This window comes from Ambystoma mexicanum, chromosome 14, assembly GCF_040938575.1.
Source record: "Ambystoma mexicanum isolate Mex_15411 chromosome 14, UKY_AmexF1_1, whole genome shotgun sequence".
In the NCBI taxonomy this organism is placed as follows: Eukaryota; Metazoa; Chordata; class Amphibia; order Caudata; family Ambystomatidae; genus Ambystoma; species Ambystoma mexicanum.
This window is the reverse complement of record NC_090940.1, coordinates 624,229,757-624,248,127: the sequence shown is the minus strand read 5'-3', so window position 1 is coordinate 624,248,127 and position 18,371 is coordinate 624,229,757. Positions and strand designations below refer to the sequence as shown.

Sequence of the window (18,371 nt, the reverse complement as noted above, 5' to 3'; positions counted from 1 at the left end):
AACATGGTTCATGCAGCTTAAACTCATTTTGCCTTCGAGTCGAGCCATAGTAACTAGTAAAAGGTACAAACGTGTATTAGATGAAGAAAACGAGTGGTGAGCAACCTCAGTGTTCTTCAGATCCAGAGATCTGATGGTTTGATGATTGTATTCTGCGTGCTGCTTAGTTTAGCTGTAATCCTCCTTTGGATATTTATGGAAATATAATCTGACTCATGCCATGGGAAAGTAGAATGGACGTCTTGGTTTTTAATAGAATTAGTTAAATCTCGTGTTTAATCATTTTTTTGCTTCCTTTTTTTTTTAAAGGACAACCAACCTTTCAAGCAAGTTAATGGAGTTTAACTTGGGCACAGACAAGCAGACGTTCTTGTCCAAGCTTATGAAGTCCATCTTCATTTCCTACTTGGAGAATTATATTGATGTGGAAACTGGTTACTTGAGAAGCAGGAGCTCGATGATTCTGCAGCGCTATTATGATTCCAAAAACCACCAGAAGCGATCTCTTGGAACAGGAGGGTATGGTTTTATTCTTAAATACTTAACCTGTTCATATAGTTTTCTGCATAAAAAATGAACTACTTGTAGCATTGCGGTTTTATTCAATTGCGACATCTGTCCTGGTGTGTAACCTTGCCTGAAAAGGTATGTTTTGAAGCCGTGCCGGCAAGTAGTTTGGATCTTTTATAAGCACCCCTTTTTAAATAACACCCTTGCTTATTTTCAGTTCTTACCTGTATATGTGTATATTTCTTTTTGCTTTCTTTACACTAAAATGTTCTTATTAGTAATTATGCTGTGTGGACAATCCTTTGTGGGTTGAGTAACTGTACTTCATGACCACAGTACCCCGCTCCTATAAGCCTGCCTCACTCTCTTATTGAAAGGCAGAATTAACATAATGGTGACCGCTTCCTTATATAGAAGACCAGAAGATACTTGGAGAAAACATTCCTAGCACACCCACAATACCTTTTACCTGGTTTGCAGGAGAAGGAGCATTTCTGCACTTTGTGGGTGGAGGATTTCTCCAGAGGAAAGCAAACAATGCACACATCCCAGGTCTTGAAAAGTGGATAATGGGTTAATACACTTTCACCTTTACTGTTTACTACAAGGGCGGGGGGCAGTAGGAAGTTGTAATCTGCTTTGTACATTATCCAGTGAGCACTGCAAGGTTGGTGAGCAATATGTAGCAATAGAACAATTGATCTTCATCTGTGTTTGCTGCATTGTTGTTAGTTCTTAACAAAAGGCAAGTGCAAAGACCCCGCTTGATCCGTCCATCGAGACTAATCTTGATGGCAACCTGTAATTAAGGGACTTTCGTTCCAAGAGTACTGCTCCTTTCCGACCAGGCAAACTGTAGAGGAGAGTTCTAGAAAGAATATTTATGGTATTGAGATTGAAGTAGAAATTAAGCTTTTGCTGTAAATAAAATTGGCATGGTTAACATTTGTTTCCATCGTTGTCTTTTGTACTAGAATTCAAGACCTTAAAGAGAGGATTAGGCAACGAACCAATTTATCTCTCGGCCCAAGTATCGATACGCATGGAGAGACATTTCTAACACAAGAAGTCGTAGTTAACCTATTACAAGAGACAAAGCAGGCCTTTGAGAGGTGTCACCGGGTAAGAGACAATTTGTTTTTCTCTCAACCTGTTCCCTGTCTGTATTTGCTCCTTTAAATGCTCCATGACCATACACATGTTATTGTTGAAGCAGTTTTTTAAAGCTTGTAAAGAGGCTTCCCGTCTTTGAATGTCCACTCGCTGGCTAATGCTTATTGAAATGCAAATGCAGGTTATAGATGTCAATAATAGTTTATACCCTTGATCTTTGACCAGAGGCATTAAGTGAATGTTCCATCCCATGACCCCAGAAAAAATAATCCTTACTTTCAGCTTGATTCCAACCTTCTTTTAATCCACTTCACTAGTTTGTACTGTCTTCTATATCTCTGTACGCTGAGTGTCCTATAATACGTGGCCTTTCCACGTAAATTCTTGGCTGGTAAGGCACAAAGATGCCATATCCTCCTAGCTCGATAATGTCCCATGTGATGCGTTGACAAGGTCTTCCATGCACCAATTCCCAGGCACACAGCAGCTAGAAGTGCCTAGGAACAATGATTTCTTCCCTGCCACTCAAGTTACCACCTGACTTTCTCTAACCATCGTCCATTCCTTCCCTTGTAAGGGCAATTTAAGAAAAACATAAATACTTTGGGGATTTAATGATATTTTGTTTTTTATAATAATTTGTTATTTATATAGCGCTTTAATCTGAAGCGTTTTACATATGACATATTTACATACATTTCTAATAAACAGATTATCATTTTAAGAATGAAAAAGGGGGAATATTGTTAGAAATAATATATAACACCAAAATACTTTAAGTGTTAAGTGAAAACTAATTTCAACTGTTAAATAGCCAAAAACGAAACCTTTGCCTTTCTCCACCTCGCCTTTGAACGCATGCCATTCATCCCATCGCACCCAACCCTATAACTGTTGCTATACTTTGTTGTTCCAAGCCTCCTTGATGACTCCTTCCTGGAGGTGGAGCGCCTTCCCGATTCCCGCCTAGGGGACTTCAACCTTCCTATAACCCCTCTAGCTCACTGCCTAGAACTCTACCCTATCCTCCCTGCCTACTCTCCATAACCAGTCAACACTTGATTGCAGTGACACTCTGGAGTTCCTCTTCTCTTCATCCTCACCCCACCTTGTTTGTCCTCACCACCAAACCCTCTGTTTGACTAACCCCACTTATATACTTCAGAGTCATTGTGCCTTCCCCTCTGCCCTCCCCGCCTCACCACAGACCAAACACTAATGAAATCTGGTTCCCGGTCTAGCCGAGGTCCACTCCTCTTTACTAGCCCTCTCTTCACCCCCGGCCTTCTCCAACAACCAGGCCTTCCTTGATTTAATCTCTGTTCTCAATTCCCCGTTTAAAGCCACTGCCTGGCTTAAATAGCATCCCCATGTGATGGGGCTGCTGGCCCGTATTTACCATCTGATACTAGGAAACAAACAACACTCTCTCCCCTAACCCCACCATGTTTCAATTGCAGTGTTTATTTCATTAATTTCTTGTGTTTCAGTATCAATGTAAATGTGCGCCTATTCCTAGAAATGTTTTCTGTGAAATGTCAGTTACCAAGGTTTACAAAGCAATGGTATGTTTCATACCTTGAATGAAGTAGTGGCTACTCCTGCAGGGACTGGAGAGAATGGAAGGAGCCTGGCCTCTAGCGACTCAAACAGGATGGTGTGGGAGAAAGGTGGTGAGACAGGTGGACTCCAAAAGCAAGCTGCTGCCTAGCATATCCCACCCCCACTCCCCACGGGCCAGCGACGGCTGGCAAGCTAAAAGTATATAGTCAGAGGCTCCTTCGGTTTATTCTTTGCCATTACTTATAAAGTAAGTGCTTTGAGAACAGGGGAAGTAAATAGTAACTCTTCAAATCCTTGATAATCCAACTGGAAATCTTTACATGCAAAACCACTCTGTGGCACTCCTGCATAATCTATAGGTTCTTATACAGTATGGAAGACATACCCAAAGCTCTTTCAGCCTCCCACACTTGATCCAACACCTTCTCAGTAGCACAAAGACTATCCTGGGGTGCGGGGGGAGGGGGTTGAAGGTTTTGAGATATCTTGGGAAAGTGCCTACATTGGAATACTCTGCCTATCCAGCAGTAGATGTCTTACTCTTAACAAGGCTTTTCCATCCCAGGCTCGAGCATGCTAGTGCAATGCTCTACACTACACACAAGTGCATTTCAACTTCTATGATTGAGCTGCCTCAAAATCAATAAATATATATAATTATTCATAGTTTACTTTTTGTGATGTTAGATTTGATCTTTTGCTTAACTTCATGGCCCTTTGTGTAAATATTTTGACATGTGTAAAGGGTCACTTAACTGTTTAACATACAGTTTTTATTTTCATTTTCCCAGCTATCAGATCCGTCTGATTTACCGAAAAATGCATTTAAGATATTTACTATTCTTGTGGAATATTTATGCATCGAACACATTGATTATGCCCTGGAGATAGGACTGGCGGGTAAGTCTGCATGTGTACCTCATCATTTTACCAGTGCAATAAGTGCATGTATGTGTGTGACATCCCAAAAGCAATGCGTGATTCTGTTCCACATTCCTGATGCTGAAAACCGCTCAAAGGATGTCTTCTGGACTTCCCAACAGAAATCATCCTACCTGGCCCCGCACAGAACTTGACTAATAACTAAATCAATTAAACAGTGGAACAATATTGAACTTCCTTATCGGTCCTGAGGCCTCCATAATCCCAGCTTGGTCCAGGCTGAATTGGCCCATCATACCCCACTCACTACCTGGCTAGCAACCATATATATTTCATCTCTGGACCAATATTGAGCTGCCTAATCCGCCTCTTAGTGGACCAATTCTAACTGTGTCTAAGTAACCACAAGAACCACCCACTTGACACATAGCCTCCTGTGTGATCACCCAGGTTTTAGAGCCGAAGTAACCAAGGTAATCGCCACCTTGTATCCCTCAGTCTGCCAACAAAGCAAAGGTAGCACAATGATGTCAAGCCCCCCCCCCCCTTTTATCTTACCCTAAAAACAGGCCTCTGTTACATCCAGGGAAGTTCCCAAAAACAGGCCATTATCTGACCTGAGACTGTCTGCTGTATATGGTTCCTATGTTTGTCATGTCTGGTAGAAATTGCACTACTTACATGAGTAAGATATCCATAGACCATTGTTTTGAACAAACCTCTTTTTTATTTTGCAATAATACATTTTCAGATTCAGAATATCTGTTTCTCCAGCATGGGGTCTGGCATGGATTCACATGCTCATGAATATTCCCCGTCGTCAGGCTGGGAATCCTCGGTAAAGAAAAAACTAGTATCAGTTTCGTTTCTGATCTGTCTTTCGTAGTAATAACCAATCACTGGTCTCTGCGTCATACTGACCACAGCCAATGACTGCCCTCTACCTAAGCACCACCTCTGGCAGCCATCTTCAGATTTTTACCGCACGTTCATGTGTTGGGATCCTCGTGCTATTGCTCTCGAGCGTTAGTGCTATTTTTTCGCGCTTTTTACAAAAAACTTCGATTCTTTCGGTCAAAAGAGCCTCAAGCTCCACCGATCCTACATCCGATCAACGGGGACCCGTGTCGGATTCACCTGTGCCCCTCAAGGGTGAAGATTTCGTCGAGCTACACTTCGGAGGACTCCAGAAGCTTCTCAGGCCCTGTCTCGGAGATGGCCCAGGAGAAGGGAAGCTCGACGCCCGGAAAGCTGTTCAGGGTCTGCCCTGGATGCCAGCTGCAGAACGTCTTCAAGGAGGACGAACACTCTTTCTGCCTTTACTGCCTTCATGAGGACAAGACGCACGTGGAGAAGGACTGTGCGTTTTGCGGCAACATGTCGGAACGGACCATGAAGGACCGCCATCAACGTCTCGCCAACTGGCTGGAGGGTAAGAGCCCGTCTGGCGAGAAGAAGAAGAAATCCGAGCGGTCTTCTAAGACCTTTGAGGGCGCCCCGGCGACGGGAGCCCAACATAAGGCCAAGCACCGCGAGTCCGCTGGCACCGGGAGCGCCGAACGGTCGGGCTCTACGGGCGCCAGGCAAGGCGCACCCTCCCCGGCACCATCAACCACGAGCCAACGCTCTGGGTCGGGTAAGAGGAAGGCCGAGCACCCGGCGAAGCTCCTGGAGAGGCCCCGGTCGAGCTCTAAGGCAGAGGAGGAGCGTGGCAGTGCCCCCTCCCTCAAGGATAAGGCGGTGAGCGCACCTAAGGTGGTGAAGGCCTTGATCCATCCGACCAAGCCCTCTATCGAAACGGTCGCGGCGGCCCTGGCTCAGCCTGTGGTGGCTGCACCAGTGGTGGCGACCTCAGGGCCCAGAATCTCCCTGCCTCCTCGGAGGGAGTCTTCCTTTGTGCCCATCGATAGGACCCCCGTGAAACCCTCCGTGGGGAAGAAGAAGGGGGGGCATGGCGTCGTCGTAGAGTCGGCCTCAACCTCAGAAGAGGAGCTGATCGAGGTCTTAAGCCACGGCCTAGGCGTGGAAGAAGGCCAGCCCGTCGGAATGGACCCCGACGCAGGTGACGACGACGACATCGTCGAGGATACCGACGGGGCCCCTGCTCGCCCGTCGGATTCCCCTCTGCCAGCGCCGCAAGACAACTCGGCGGCCATTTTGTTGGCCATACAGTCCTTATGCTCCGAGATAAGGACGAGGCTACCGTTACCGACGGAGGAACCTCTCCCGTCGGGGGATCCAGAACCGGGACCTTCTGGTGTTCCCCCTACCAAGAAAAGAAGGATCCATCCACCACCTCCTTTTCAACCGTCGCGCCCCTTCCAGCCCTCCTCCCCGTCCACCCGAGGGGATGATACGGGGACTGACACGGCAGCGACGGGTACGGACGACGAGGCATACGACGAGGATTTTCCGTCGTCGCCTCCCACCAGGGCCTCTCCGCCCGACGAGATCGGATCTTTCCACTCCATGATCTCCAGGGCTTCCGAGCTTTTCCAACTCTGCCCTGAGGAGAAGAAAAAGGAAGGCTTCCTTTATCAGCGGCGCGAGGCCAAGAGGAAGACGGTCCTCGCAGTGCCTCTGTTGGACGACATTTGGGATGAGGGCCTTTCCCTCCTCAAGAACCCTTCCACGACGCCAGCTAGAAGAGACCGGTACGAGAAAAAGTACCGGGTCCCGGACACGGCCCCCCTATGCCTCCGGGCGCAGCCTACCCCGGACTCCGTCGTCTCCGCGGCAGCCAGGAAGAAAGCGGGGGGGGGGTGCGGCCTCCACATCGACTTCCCCGCCGGACGGCGAGGGAAAGAAATTGGATACTATGGGGCGTAGAGTCATCTCGTCGATTAAAGCGGCCAACGCCTTGGCTATCGTGGCCCGCTACGACAGGGAGCTCTGGTACAAGATAGCTCCCCTGCTGGATTTTCTGCCGGACGACAAGAGGGCGGAGGCCCTTGAGATCCTGCAGGAAGGTGAGGTGGCCTCGGACCACGCCATCACCGTGGCGACGGACATCGCCGACACTGGGTTCCGCCAGCTGGGCAACGGTGTTTGCCTTCGACGTCGTGGATGGCTCAAAGCTACGGACTTCCGGCAGGACGTCCAGACCAGAGTCCTGGACATGCCCTTCAACGGGAACAACCTGTTTGGGAAGACAGTGGACGATTCCCTTCAGGCCATCAAGGCGGATACTGAGACGGCCCGGGCCCTTGGAGTCCTGCAACGACGGACGCCCTTTCGGAGCGGCGGAGGCAATGGCGCCTCCAAAGGTTCCGGCGGCGGTTTCGCTTCCTACCGTCAAGCGGCCCGCTCGTCGTCGCAAGAGGCCTACAGAGGACGAGGCAAGTCTAGCGGACCCCGCCGTCGTCGCCAAGGAGGTCAAGGCGGCAAGGCCGCGTCCAAGCAGGATTGAACCGGCCGTGGGGTCGGGCCCCCACCGAAGCACCCCGGTGGGAGGCCGGCTGGCGGGCTTCGTCAGCGTGTGGGAGTCCATCTCCACCGACCGTTGGGTGCTGGACGCCCTGGCCCGGGGCCACGCGCTCGAGTTTCAAAGAAGGTGCCCGCGCGTCCCCCCCGTGGCCAGGAAAGAACTTCACCTCCCTCAACTTCTCCTGGAGGTAAAGGCGATGCTCAGAAAGGGCGCCATCGAACTCGTCCCAAAGAGGCTTCGGGGCTCCGGAGTCTACTCGAGATACTTCCTCGTGAAGAAGAAGACGGGAGGATGGCGCCCCATCCTAGACCTGCGACGTCTGAACAAGTTCATCAAGGCGCAGAAGTTCCGGATGGTCACCCTCCAGCACGTCCTGGGTCAGCTGGAGGAAGGAGACTTCCTATCGTCGTTGGATTTGGAGGATGCCTACTTCCACATTCCCATCCTAAAGGGGCACCGCAAATTCCTCAGATTCGTGGTCCAAGGGCGTCATTACCAGTTCAAAGCCCTTCCCTTCGGACTACGGTCGGCACCCAGGGTTTTCACCAAGTGCCTTGCACCGGTGGCGGCGCAGCTGCGCCGCGAAGGGATCCACGTCTACCCCTACCTGGACGACTGGCTCATCCGCGCCAAGACGAGGGAGCTCGCCGTGGTCCACACGGCAAGGACCGTCCAACTCCTCACGGACCTGGGATTCTCCGTGAACTACGCCAAATCCCACCTGGTGCCCGCGCAAGTCGCACTGTTTCTGGGAGCGAGGCTCGACACAGTGTCCCTTCTGGCCTCCCCGTCGGAGGAGAGGACCAGGACCATCTTGGGCAAGGTGCAACGGATGTTGGTGGCCGACGCGGCCAAAGTGAGGTCCATCAAGTCCCTCCTCGGGATGATGTCTTCCTGCATCTACCTCATTCCCATGTGCAGGCTCCGGATGCGCCCGTTGCAAGAATTCCTGGATGCGCGCTGGATCCAGACGACGGGCAGCTTCGAGGAAAGGATCAAGCTCGACGAGAGTTTCCGACGAGCGATACGGTGGTGGGGCACCCGCGCGCATCTGACGGCGGGCATGGACTTCCAGACCCCAGCCCACCTGGAGACTGTCACCACGGATGCCTCCCTGGAAGGGTGGGGAGCGCACACCGAAAATCTGCACGCAAGGGGACTCTGGCTCCCGACGGAGAAGTCCCTACATATCAACGTCCTGGAGCTCCGTGCAGTGTTTTGGGCCCTCAGGTCCTTCCTTCCGTCCCTCAAGGGCAAGGTGGTGAGGATCTTCACCGACAACACCACCACCATGTTTTACATCAGGAAACAGGGCGGAACCAGGTCCCCAGCGCTGTCCAAGGAGGCGCAGGACCTGTGGCATTGGGCCGTCGCCCAAGGGATTTTTCTGGTGCCGTTTCATTTGGCAGGGATAAAAAACACCATCGCCGACTCACTCAGCAGGGAGCTGCGCTCGTGCCACGAGTGGGAACTACGGCAGGATCTGGTGGATCGCCTCTTCCGACGGTGGGGCACACCCCAGATCGACCTGTTCGCGACGGCGACGAACACCAAGTGCCGGAGGTTCGCCAGCAGGTTTCCCCAGACGAGGAGCATGGGCGATGCTTTCTCGTTCCCCTGGGAGGGCCTGTTCCTCTACGCGTTCCCTCCCTTGCCTCTGCTAATCCGGCTCGTCAACCAGCTCAAGAGGTCACGGTGCAGGATGATCCTCGTCGCACCTGCGTGGCCGAGGCAGATATGGTTCCCGGACCTTCTGGACTTGTCAGCGTCCCCGCCGATCAAGCTGCCGGCGGACGCGGACCTACTCTCCAGGGAAGGAGGCGCCATCCTCCACCACGACCCGAAGTCGCTGAACTTGCAGGCCTGGCTCCTGCAGCGCTAGAGTTTGGAGGATACGACATACCGGCCGATTGCAGAGAGGTTCTTGCAAAGGCCAGGGCGTCCTCGACTCTTAAATGCTACGGACACAAATGGAAGAGGTTCTCTGTCTGGTGCCACGCACAGAAGATTAACCCTCTACGGATTACGGCTCCCCAAGTACTGCCGTACCTGCTGACGCTGGCCAAAGCTGGTCTGGCACACGCGTCCATCAAGATTCATCTTGCTGCGATCTCCCGATACACCAGAACCACGGGCCGGACGTCCTTGTGGTCTCATCGTCTGGTGAAAGAGTTCATGAAGGGACTGTTCAGATCGTTCCCGCCGGTGAAGGCTCCGGCCCCGGCGTGGGAGCTCAACGTGGTGCTGACCAAGCTCATGGGACCTCCGTTCGAGCCTCTGCACTCGGCCCCGTTGAAGTTTCTATCGTGGAAAACAGCTTTTCTTGTGGCCATCACCTCCGCACGACGAGTGGGAGAGATCCAGGCCCTTTCCTGCAAGGCCCCGTACTTGACTTTCCACGACACGAGGGTAGTGCTCAGGACGCACCCCTCCTTCATGCCCAAGGTACCGTCGGACTTCCATCTCAACGAACCCTTGGTGTTACCTGTGTTTTTCCCGTCGCCTTCGTCGCCGGCTGAGAGGACTTTGCACTCGCTGGATGTAGCTAGAGCGCTGAAGTTCTACGTGGACCGCACGAAGGGTTTTCGGAAGACGTCACAACTCTTTGTGAACTTTGGACCTGTCAATCAGGGGAAGGCTCTCTCGAAGGCTTCCATCTCCAGATGGCTCTCCGGCTGTATCATGTGCTGTCACCGGTTGGCAAACCGACCGCTGCCTGGCCGTCCGAGAGCCCATTCCACCAGAGCGATCGCAGCTACCACGGCGTTCCTATCTGGTGTGCCCCTGCTGGACATATGCAGGCCTGCTACGTGGAGGTCGACGCACACCTTCACGAAGTTCTACTGCGTCGACCGGGATTCCAGGGAGGAGTCCAGGGTCGGCCAAGCAGTGCTGCGCAACCTGTTCGCCTGAGGTGAGCCTGGTGAGGAGGTAAGATGCTTAATGTTGAGTTGATGTGATGCTTAATGTTGAGCCTTTGCCACCTCCCGTGGTTGTGCATGTGTGTACTGCTATGTATTCTTTATTCATGAGCATGTGAATCCATGCCAGACCCCATGCTGGAGAAGGAACAAGTTACTTACCTGTAACTGTTGTTCTCCAGCATGGGTCTGGCATGGATTCACATGCGAACCCTCCCGCCTACCCCTCTGCGGCTCTTCACTTGGTCATACTGCCACTTCACGTGCTTCCAAATCTGAAGATGGCTGCCAGAGGCGGTGCTTAGGTAGAGGGCAGTCATTGGCTGTGGTCAGTATGACGCAGAGACCAGTGATTGGTTATTACTACGAAAGACAGATCAGAAACGAAACTGATACTGGTTTTTTCTTTACCGAGGATTCCCAGCCTGACGACGGGGAATATTCATGAGCATGTGAATCCATGCCAGACCCATGCTGGAGAACAACAGTTACAGGTAAGTAACTTGTTCCTTCACTGTTCTGTACGCCTTTTAATATATATATTTCTGATGCTTGCGAATCTGCTTAGAATCACATGCTGTGCATATAGTCCGTCATCTAGTGGAAAGTATTGCATATTTCTTTCAAAGATCAAAAGGGACTTCAGTATGGCCGTGACTGTTAACTATCCCTAACATGACGTGTAGTGTGCCCAAAATCCCTCATGCATCGAGTCCCACAGATGTTTTTTTCCACCAACCTAGTTGGTCGCTTATTCAGAGCTCGTAAGAGTTTATATTGCTAAAGTTTATTTCCACGGCCTAAAGTCGTCTAGTCCCTTCGACGACTGCTTCGTGTGTTTCCTGCCACTGACATCTACATCTGCTCGATGACTGTCAACCGTGTGGCCTCAGCCATCCGTCTAGGCCCTTATAGTAGGGAGAGTGGGGCCTTGGGTTTTATTCCTCTCCGAGAATGTATTTCCTTCACCCCTCTCTTTCTCTTCTTGGTCTGGTTGCCGCTGCCCTCTGCTATGGAGAGGACTCCCTTTAAATTTTTCCCGTCGTGTAACGGCAAGTTTCCTTGGAAGGACACCCATCGCCGATGCAAATGGTGTCTTCCTCGTGACCATGACTAGCGCTCATGCAAGGCCTGTAACGTTGAAAGACAGGCGGACTAAACGGTGGGCGGCCTACGCTATGCAGGCCGAAGGTCTTTCCCTCATCGGCGCCGTCGCCTCTGACAATGAGGAGAATCTGTCGGCAGCCATGGCTCCGATTTGGAAGCCATCGACCTCTCCGCAGAGCCTTTGTGCTCCCAGATAGACACTGTTATGGGGACATCACACCCCAGAGACAAGGGCAACCATGCACCACGGGTACACAAGCACACAACCCCTAAGGCCTCTTTGACTGAGTCGTCGAAGAAGCGCTCAACTCCCGCAGGACCCGTCGAATGTTTCAGTGGCACCTGTCGAACCGCACAGTCCGCTGCCCCCCATGCAACTGCATTTGCGGCATGCGATTGGGCATCCTTCTGGAATGGGCGTTCCCTCTAAAAAAATACTGTGTTGCCGATCTGCTGAGTGGACACACTGCCCAAAGACCTATCAACTTCATAGAACTCTTGGCAGTCCTCGAGGCTCTTCAGGAGGCCTTTCAGCAACATCTCAAGGGTCAAATGGTGCAGGTCCTCACAGACAGCACCACTGCCATGTTCTACCTGAACAAGCAAGGAAGCACACACGCTCAAAGTCTGTCCAAGCTATTCCAAAGAATATGGAAGTGGGTACTCAAGTGTAACATGTTCCTAACATCTCAACATGTTCCAGGGGAATTCAGTTTTCTGGCAGACACTCTATGCGGACACCCTCTACCAGAAGAACACGAGTGGCAACTTGACAGATATCCTAGACAGAATATTCTCACTATGGGGCGGGGGTCACCCCACACTAGACTTGTTTACCACAAACTTTAACACACAATGCCCAGGCTTTGCGTCCAGGTTGCCCAACCAGGGTCCAAGGGGAACGCCCTGTGGATAAATTGCTCAGGGAAATTTGCTTATGCTCCCTTCCCCCACCCCCCTCCCCCCAACCCCCTGACACCACTCCTAAGCAAAATAGTGCGCAAGATGCACCAGGCACATGTAACTCTGTTTCTGGTTGCTCCTATGTGGGCGAGACAGCCTTGGTTTCCACATTTGCTCAAACTGGCGATGTGCGACCCAATCAAACTCCTGTGCCCATACAACATGTTGACACAACACAAAGGGGCATCCTTCACCAGCGCCCACAATCATTGAACTTGGCTCCTGAAGTCAGAGTTTGGCCACTTAAATCTTACACAGAGGTGTATGGATATCCTTAAAGAGGCACGAAAACCCAACACCAGGCACTGCTATTTTAATAAGTGGAAGAGAGTTGTGATATAGTGCACATCACAATCACTAAACCCAATAGCATGTTCTCCAGCCTACATTCTACACTACAGCTTTATCTACTAGACTCCAGCCTAGTATTTAATTCCATAAAAGTGCATCTGGCGGCCAAGTCAGCTTACACCACTTCACAAAACGATGTGTCCTTGTGGAAAGTCCCTGTCATTAAGGCACTCATGGAAGGGGTAAAGAAACTATACCCCCCAGTTTCCAACCCTCCTCCGGGTTGGGATCTCAATGTTGTGCTCTCCAAGCTCATAGGACCACCCTTTGAGCCTATGTACAAGGCCAGCCTGAAATATCTTAAATGACTGTGTTCCTAGTAGCTATCACCTCCATAAGACGAGTTGGTGATCTACACGTACAAGACCCCTTTTTCATAATACACAAGGAAAAGGTTCTCCTCCGAACATATCCTATGTTATCACCTAAGTTAATTTCAAAGTTCCATGTAAACCAATCCATAAAACTTCCTACCTTCTTGAAGCCTCCATACGCTTGATGTACGGAGGGCGGTCTTGTAGTATGTGAACAAAACAAAACCTCTAAGGAAATCAGAACAACTCTTTGTTTCCATAGCGCCTGGTAGAGGGGGCGATCACATATCAAAGTACACCATCTCCACATGGATTGTAGTGCATACAGCTCTGCTATTCCCTACCCAGGAAAGTCTTACCTTTCACCCCACAGTTACTCTGCCAGAGGTACAGAATCTACCTTCGCTTTCATTGCAAACGTCCCTCTAGACGCCATATGCAAAGCTGCTACATAGAGTTCTCTCCATACGTTCACACAGCATTATTGCATTGACGCACACTCAATAGCAGATTCACAGGTGGGACACGTGGTCCTAAAACATCTTTGCCGCTGTACCTTCTAACTTTCCACCTCCTTCTCCAGATACTGCTCGCTAATCTATGCAGAGCAAGTGATCTAAGCCATTCCCCAAGCTCCAGAAGGGATACATTACTCATAAATACTTATTTCTGGTGCTTGTATCTGCCTAGATTCGTATGTGCCCACCCTTCCTCACCTACTGGAGTAGAAGGTGCATAGATGTTTTCTCGGTCATCATTGTTTATGCTTTATCACATCTGTACTCGCGCTACACTTCATGCAACCTCAAGTCAGAAACAAACACTCTGAGGGACCTTGACGCGTGAAGGACCATGGGTATAGTACATGTCACACTAGGGATAGTATTAATAAACGCACCCTGTCAACATCCTTTTTTGAGTTTTGAAAACTAATCTTGTAATACTCTGCGACTTCCACTAGATGTCGGACTATGCAGAGCATATGACTTTAAGCAGATACAAGCACCAGAAATACGATTACTGTGAGTAATTGGGGGGGGGGGGGCGAGGGGTGTGTGTATTTCTGAGGCTTGTGACCTGCTTAGATCACATGCTGTGCAAAGGCCGACATCTAGTGGAAGCTGCGGAGTATTACAGTTTGTTTTTCGAAACTCGAAAATGGGCATCGACACAGAACGTGCCAGTAATACTATCCCTAGTGTGACGTCCACTGTACCCATGATCCCTCATGCGTGTAGGACCCTCAGATTGTTTTTTCCGCCATACTTGTCGGAATCATTGTTGCGGAGTCCCCTGGCTTTCAGCCATTTTGCTAAAAATCATATTTAATTCCCCGTTCTTTCACTCCCACGTCGAGATCCGAAGATCAACGCCGGTCCGAAGAACAAAACAACCGTTGAGACTGCAACGACGGACTTTGGGCCTCGGAAGGCCTCTGGCATCGGCCCTGCAAGTAGGGAGAGTGGGGGGTGGAAACATACTCACACTCGCTATTATTTCCTACATACAATAGCCCGCTACCATAAGGAGATCATGGGGGAACAAGAAACACATTGCCCAAGACATTCCAATTCTGAAGTCCATCCAACGCAGAATTGATCCTTCCCTCCTCACCCCTAATCTCACCAGGGCTGTAAACCCCAGAATTGAAAAGATGTTCAGGGCCGCCCAGTCAGACCCACTTTACATAAGGGGTCAACTTAAGCCCGACTCGTTGGTAGTCACTAACACCAGAAAGAGAGCAGGGACACCTCTATCAGCATCTGAAGCTCCCCCAGAGAAGGAGAGCAAGAGGATTTCCGGGTTAGGAAGGAAAGTGGCTTCCACTTCCACTTACCAAGCAAGAATCGCCAATACCACCACTCTGCTGGTAAGTTACAACTGCCACCAGTGGGAGCAGGTAGCTGCTCTCATTGACTCCGCACTGGAACCACTAAAGGGCCAGTTAGCCCAGATCGCGTCGGAGGGCAGGGCCGTGTCCGGTTGCATTCTAAAGACGATCTTTGACGCCGCTGATAATGCAGGTCGGCTCATAGCAGAGAGCACCGTCATTAAGAGGCAGGCTTGGCTTAGACAGTCAGGGTTTAAACCTGAGACCCAAGCTACCCTTATCGACATGCCGGTGGAACCGAATGTCTTGTTTGGCAAAGCAGTAGAGGAGGCACTCAAAACTGCCAAAAACGAGTACGATACCCTTAAGTCCCTGGGACAATTGACTAATAAGCCCACGAACCAAAGAGGGAATAGTAATTTTCGTCGCTCACGCGGCCAAAATTCCCAAAGGGGCTCCAATTACACACAGGGGCAGGGTACATCGTGGGGTGGCAACCAACAGACTACCCAGAGTTACGGCAGGTAATAAGAGGAGCCGTGGTAGAGGAAGAGGCAGCCCAGTCCGAGGCGGTACGCTTCGCGGCAAACAGTGACGTTTCCGCTCAGGGTCCCTTCCCACGCATCCCGAGTAGGGGGGCGCATTTCCAACTGCACCCAAGCATGGGAAGGCATCGCATGGGACAAATGGGTGCTGTCCACAGTGTCCGCAGGATACTGCATCGATCTGCTGGAGCGCCCCCGCAACCACCCTCCACGACAAAAAATACACTCCCTGGACCACCAGAAGATCCTTCTCGAGGAAATAGTCAATCTTCTCGCAAAGGACACGATAGAACTCGTCCTGGGCAACCAGGTAAACAAGGGTATTTATTCAACTTACTTCCTTGTGCCAAAGAAAAGATTTGACAATGTGCCCAGTATTAGACTTACGCCCTGCAAACAAGTATGTCAATCCCCAAACATTTTGCATGACTACTCTCCAAGAGGTAATACCCCTCCTAAAGAGAGGGATTACATGGCAACATTGGGCATGAAAGATGCCTATTTTCATATTTCCATGTTCCAAGCGCACAGAAGATTCTTGCGCTTCAAGGTGAACAGTCAGCACTACCAATTCAAGGTGCTGCCCTTCGGTATAGCCTCGGCTCCAAGGGTATTCAGCAAGGTACTGGCGGTGGTGGCGGCACACCTACGCAGGGAGGCAATCCCAGTGTACCCTTACCTGGACGACTGGCTCATAACGGGAGAAACCCCAGTAATTTGCAAATCCAACATCCAAAGAACTATCAACCTCCTCTTCTAATTGGGTTTCTCTATCAACGAGGAAAAAAACAAGCCTGGTGCCAAGCACCTCCAAACAGTTCCTAGGAGCTGTCCTAAATACTCGAGAGGGGTTAGCCTTCCATCAGAGGAAAGGATTCAGAATCTACTACTGCAAATTCCTCAATCAGTCCGGTCGCCAGATAAGGGTGCGCAAAGCGATGTGTTTGCTAGGCATGATGGTGTTATGTATTTACTAGGTTCACCACGCGCGCCTGCACATGCGACGAATGCAGGAATGGTTGGCGAAAAAGTGGTCTCAGGCAAGTGGTTAGTGGGACGATCTAGTGGTCATTTGGTCAACTCTGGTACAAAGTCTTCGCTGGTGGACAAGAGACAATCTCTCAAGGGGGAAACCCTTTTACGACCCGGAGATGCAGGCTGTGGTCACTACAGACGCGTCCCTATCGGGGTGGGGAGCACACCTCCTTCACCACACAGCTCAGGGTCTCTGGTCTCACACAGTGGCCAAGAACAACATCAATCTGCTAGAGCTTCTGGCAATCTTCAGAGCGCTTCGAGCGTTCGAACCCCACCTGTTAAACCTGTCAGTGCAAATCTTAACAGACAGCATGACAGCTATGTTTTACATAAATAAACAGGGAGGGACTCATTCGACCAAATCTGTCCAGGTTTGCCCAGAAAATGTGGACATGGGCACTCAGACGGAACATTTACCTGCCATCTCAACATGTTCCAGGGGATCTCAATTCACTAGCAGACGCTTTAAGCAGAGATCCCCCTCCCAGAAGAACACGAATGGTGTCTGCACAGAGGTCATAGAAGACCTCTTCTCACAGTGGGTTTCCCCACTATAGGCCTATTCGCCACAAGCGAAAACAGACAATGCCTAGGATTCGCATCCAGGTTCCCCCAGCCAGACTCCAGGGGGAAACCCCTGTGGACGAACTGGTCAGGGATGTTTGCCTACGCTTTTCCCCCCAACGCCTCTAATGAGGAAGGTGGTCAAAAGGATGCACAGAGAATCAATGACGCTCATCCTAGTTGCTCCCATGTGGGCGAGACAACCGTGGTTCCCACACCTGCGCAGGCTAGCAGTGTGCGAACCCATCAGACTCCCGTGCTGGTACAACCTACTATCCCAGCACCAAGGTCAAACAGTGCATCCTCAACCCAGCTCAATGAATTTGGCAGCATGGCTCCTGTAGTCAGAGTTTGGACACCTCGACGTACCACAGAGGTGCATGGACATCCTAAAGGATTCTAGGAAGCCCAACACTAGGCACTGTTATTTTGACAAATGGAAAAGATTTGTTATCTGGTGCCAGAATAAGCAAATCAACCCAGTTGATTGCACTCCTTCCACTATTGTCACCTACATGCTCCACCTGCTGGACGCAGGGTTGGCATTTAATTCACTAAAGGTACACCTGGCAGCTCTGTCAGCATTCACCACCTCCCATAACAAGGTATTGTGGTGGAAAGTACCAGTGGTTAAAACCTTCATGGAAGGGGTAAAGAGACTCCACCCTCCAATTTCTAACCCACCACCAGGATGGGACCTTAATGTGGTGCTGGCTAAACTCAGGGGCTCCCCATTCGAGCCCAGGCATAAAAGCAGTCTCAAACAGCTGACATATAAAACTGCCTTCTTAGTAGCGATTACATCGATAATAAGAAGGGTCAGTGAAATTCAGGCTCCGTCAGTGCAGGATCCTTTCTTTACTGTTCATAAAGATAAACTGGTTTTACGAACACACCCTAGGTTTTCACCCAAGTTTATTTCTAAATTCCACGTTAACCAGTCCATTGAGCTTCTGGCTTTCTTCCAAGAACCCCAAAGGTCTGCTGAGGTGAAACTACACACCCTAGATGTGCATAGGGTGGTCCTACACTATGTAGACAAGACCAGGCTGCTAAGGAAAACAGACCAACTGTTTGTCTCCGTAGCTACAGGCAGAGTGGGAGATCGCGTCTCTAAACGTGCCATCTCTAAGTAGATTATAAATTGTAACCAGCTGTGTTACTCCCTTTCTGAAAAAAACTGCCTTTCACGCCAAGAGCCCACTCTACAAGAGGCATTGGGGCCACGCTGGCTTTCGTTGC

At 50.4% G+C, this 18,371-nt stretch overlaps 1 protein-coding gene across 2 annotated transcripts in view; it reads left to right on the top strand.

Annotated features, from left to right (window-relative positions):
• Positions 1-18,371, top strand: part of EXOC5 (exocyst complex component 5) — a 248,070-nt gene that overhangs the window by 120,802 nt on the left and 108,897 nt on the right. For both annotated transcript variants that reach the window (XM_069638074.1, XM_069638076.1), the window contains exons 11-13: positions 310-519; positions 1,485-1,632; positions 3,978-4,086. In XM_069638074.1, coding sequence (XP_069494175.1) covers positions 310-519; positions 1,485-1,632; positions 3,978-4,086 — 467 coding nt within the window. The remainder of the gene's footprint in view (positions 1-309; positions 520-1,484; positions 1,633-3,977; positions 4,087-18,371) is intronic.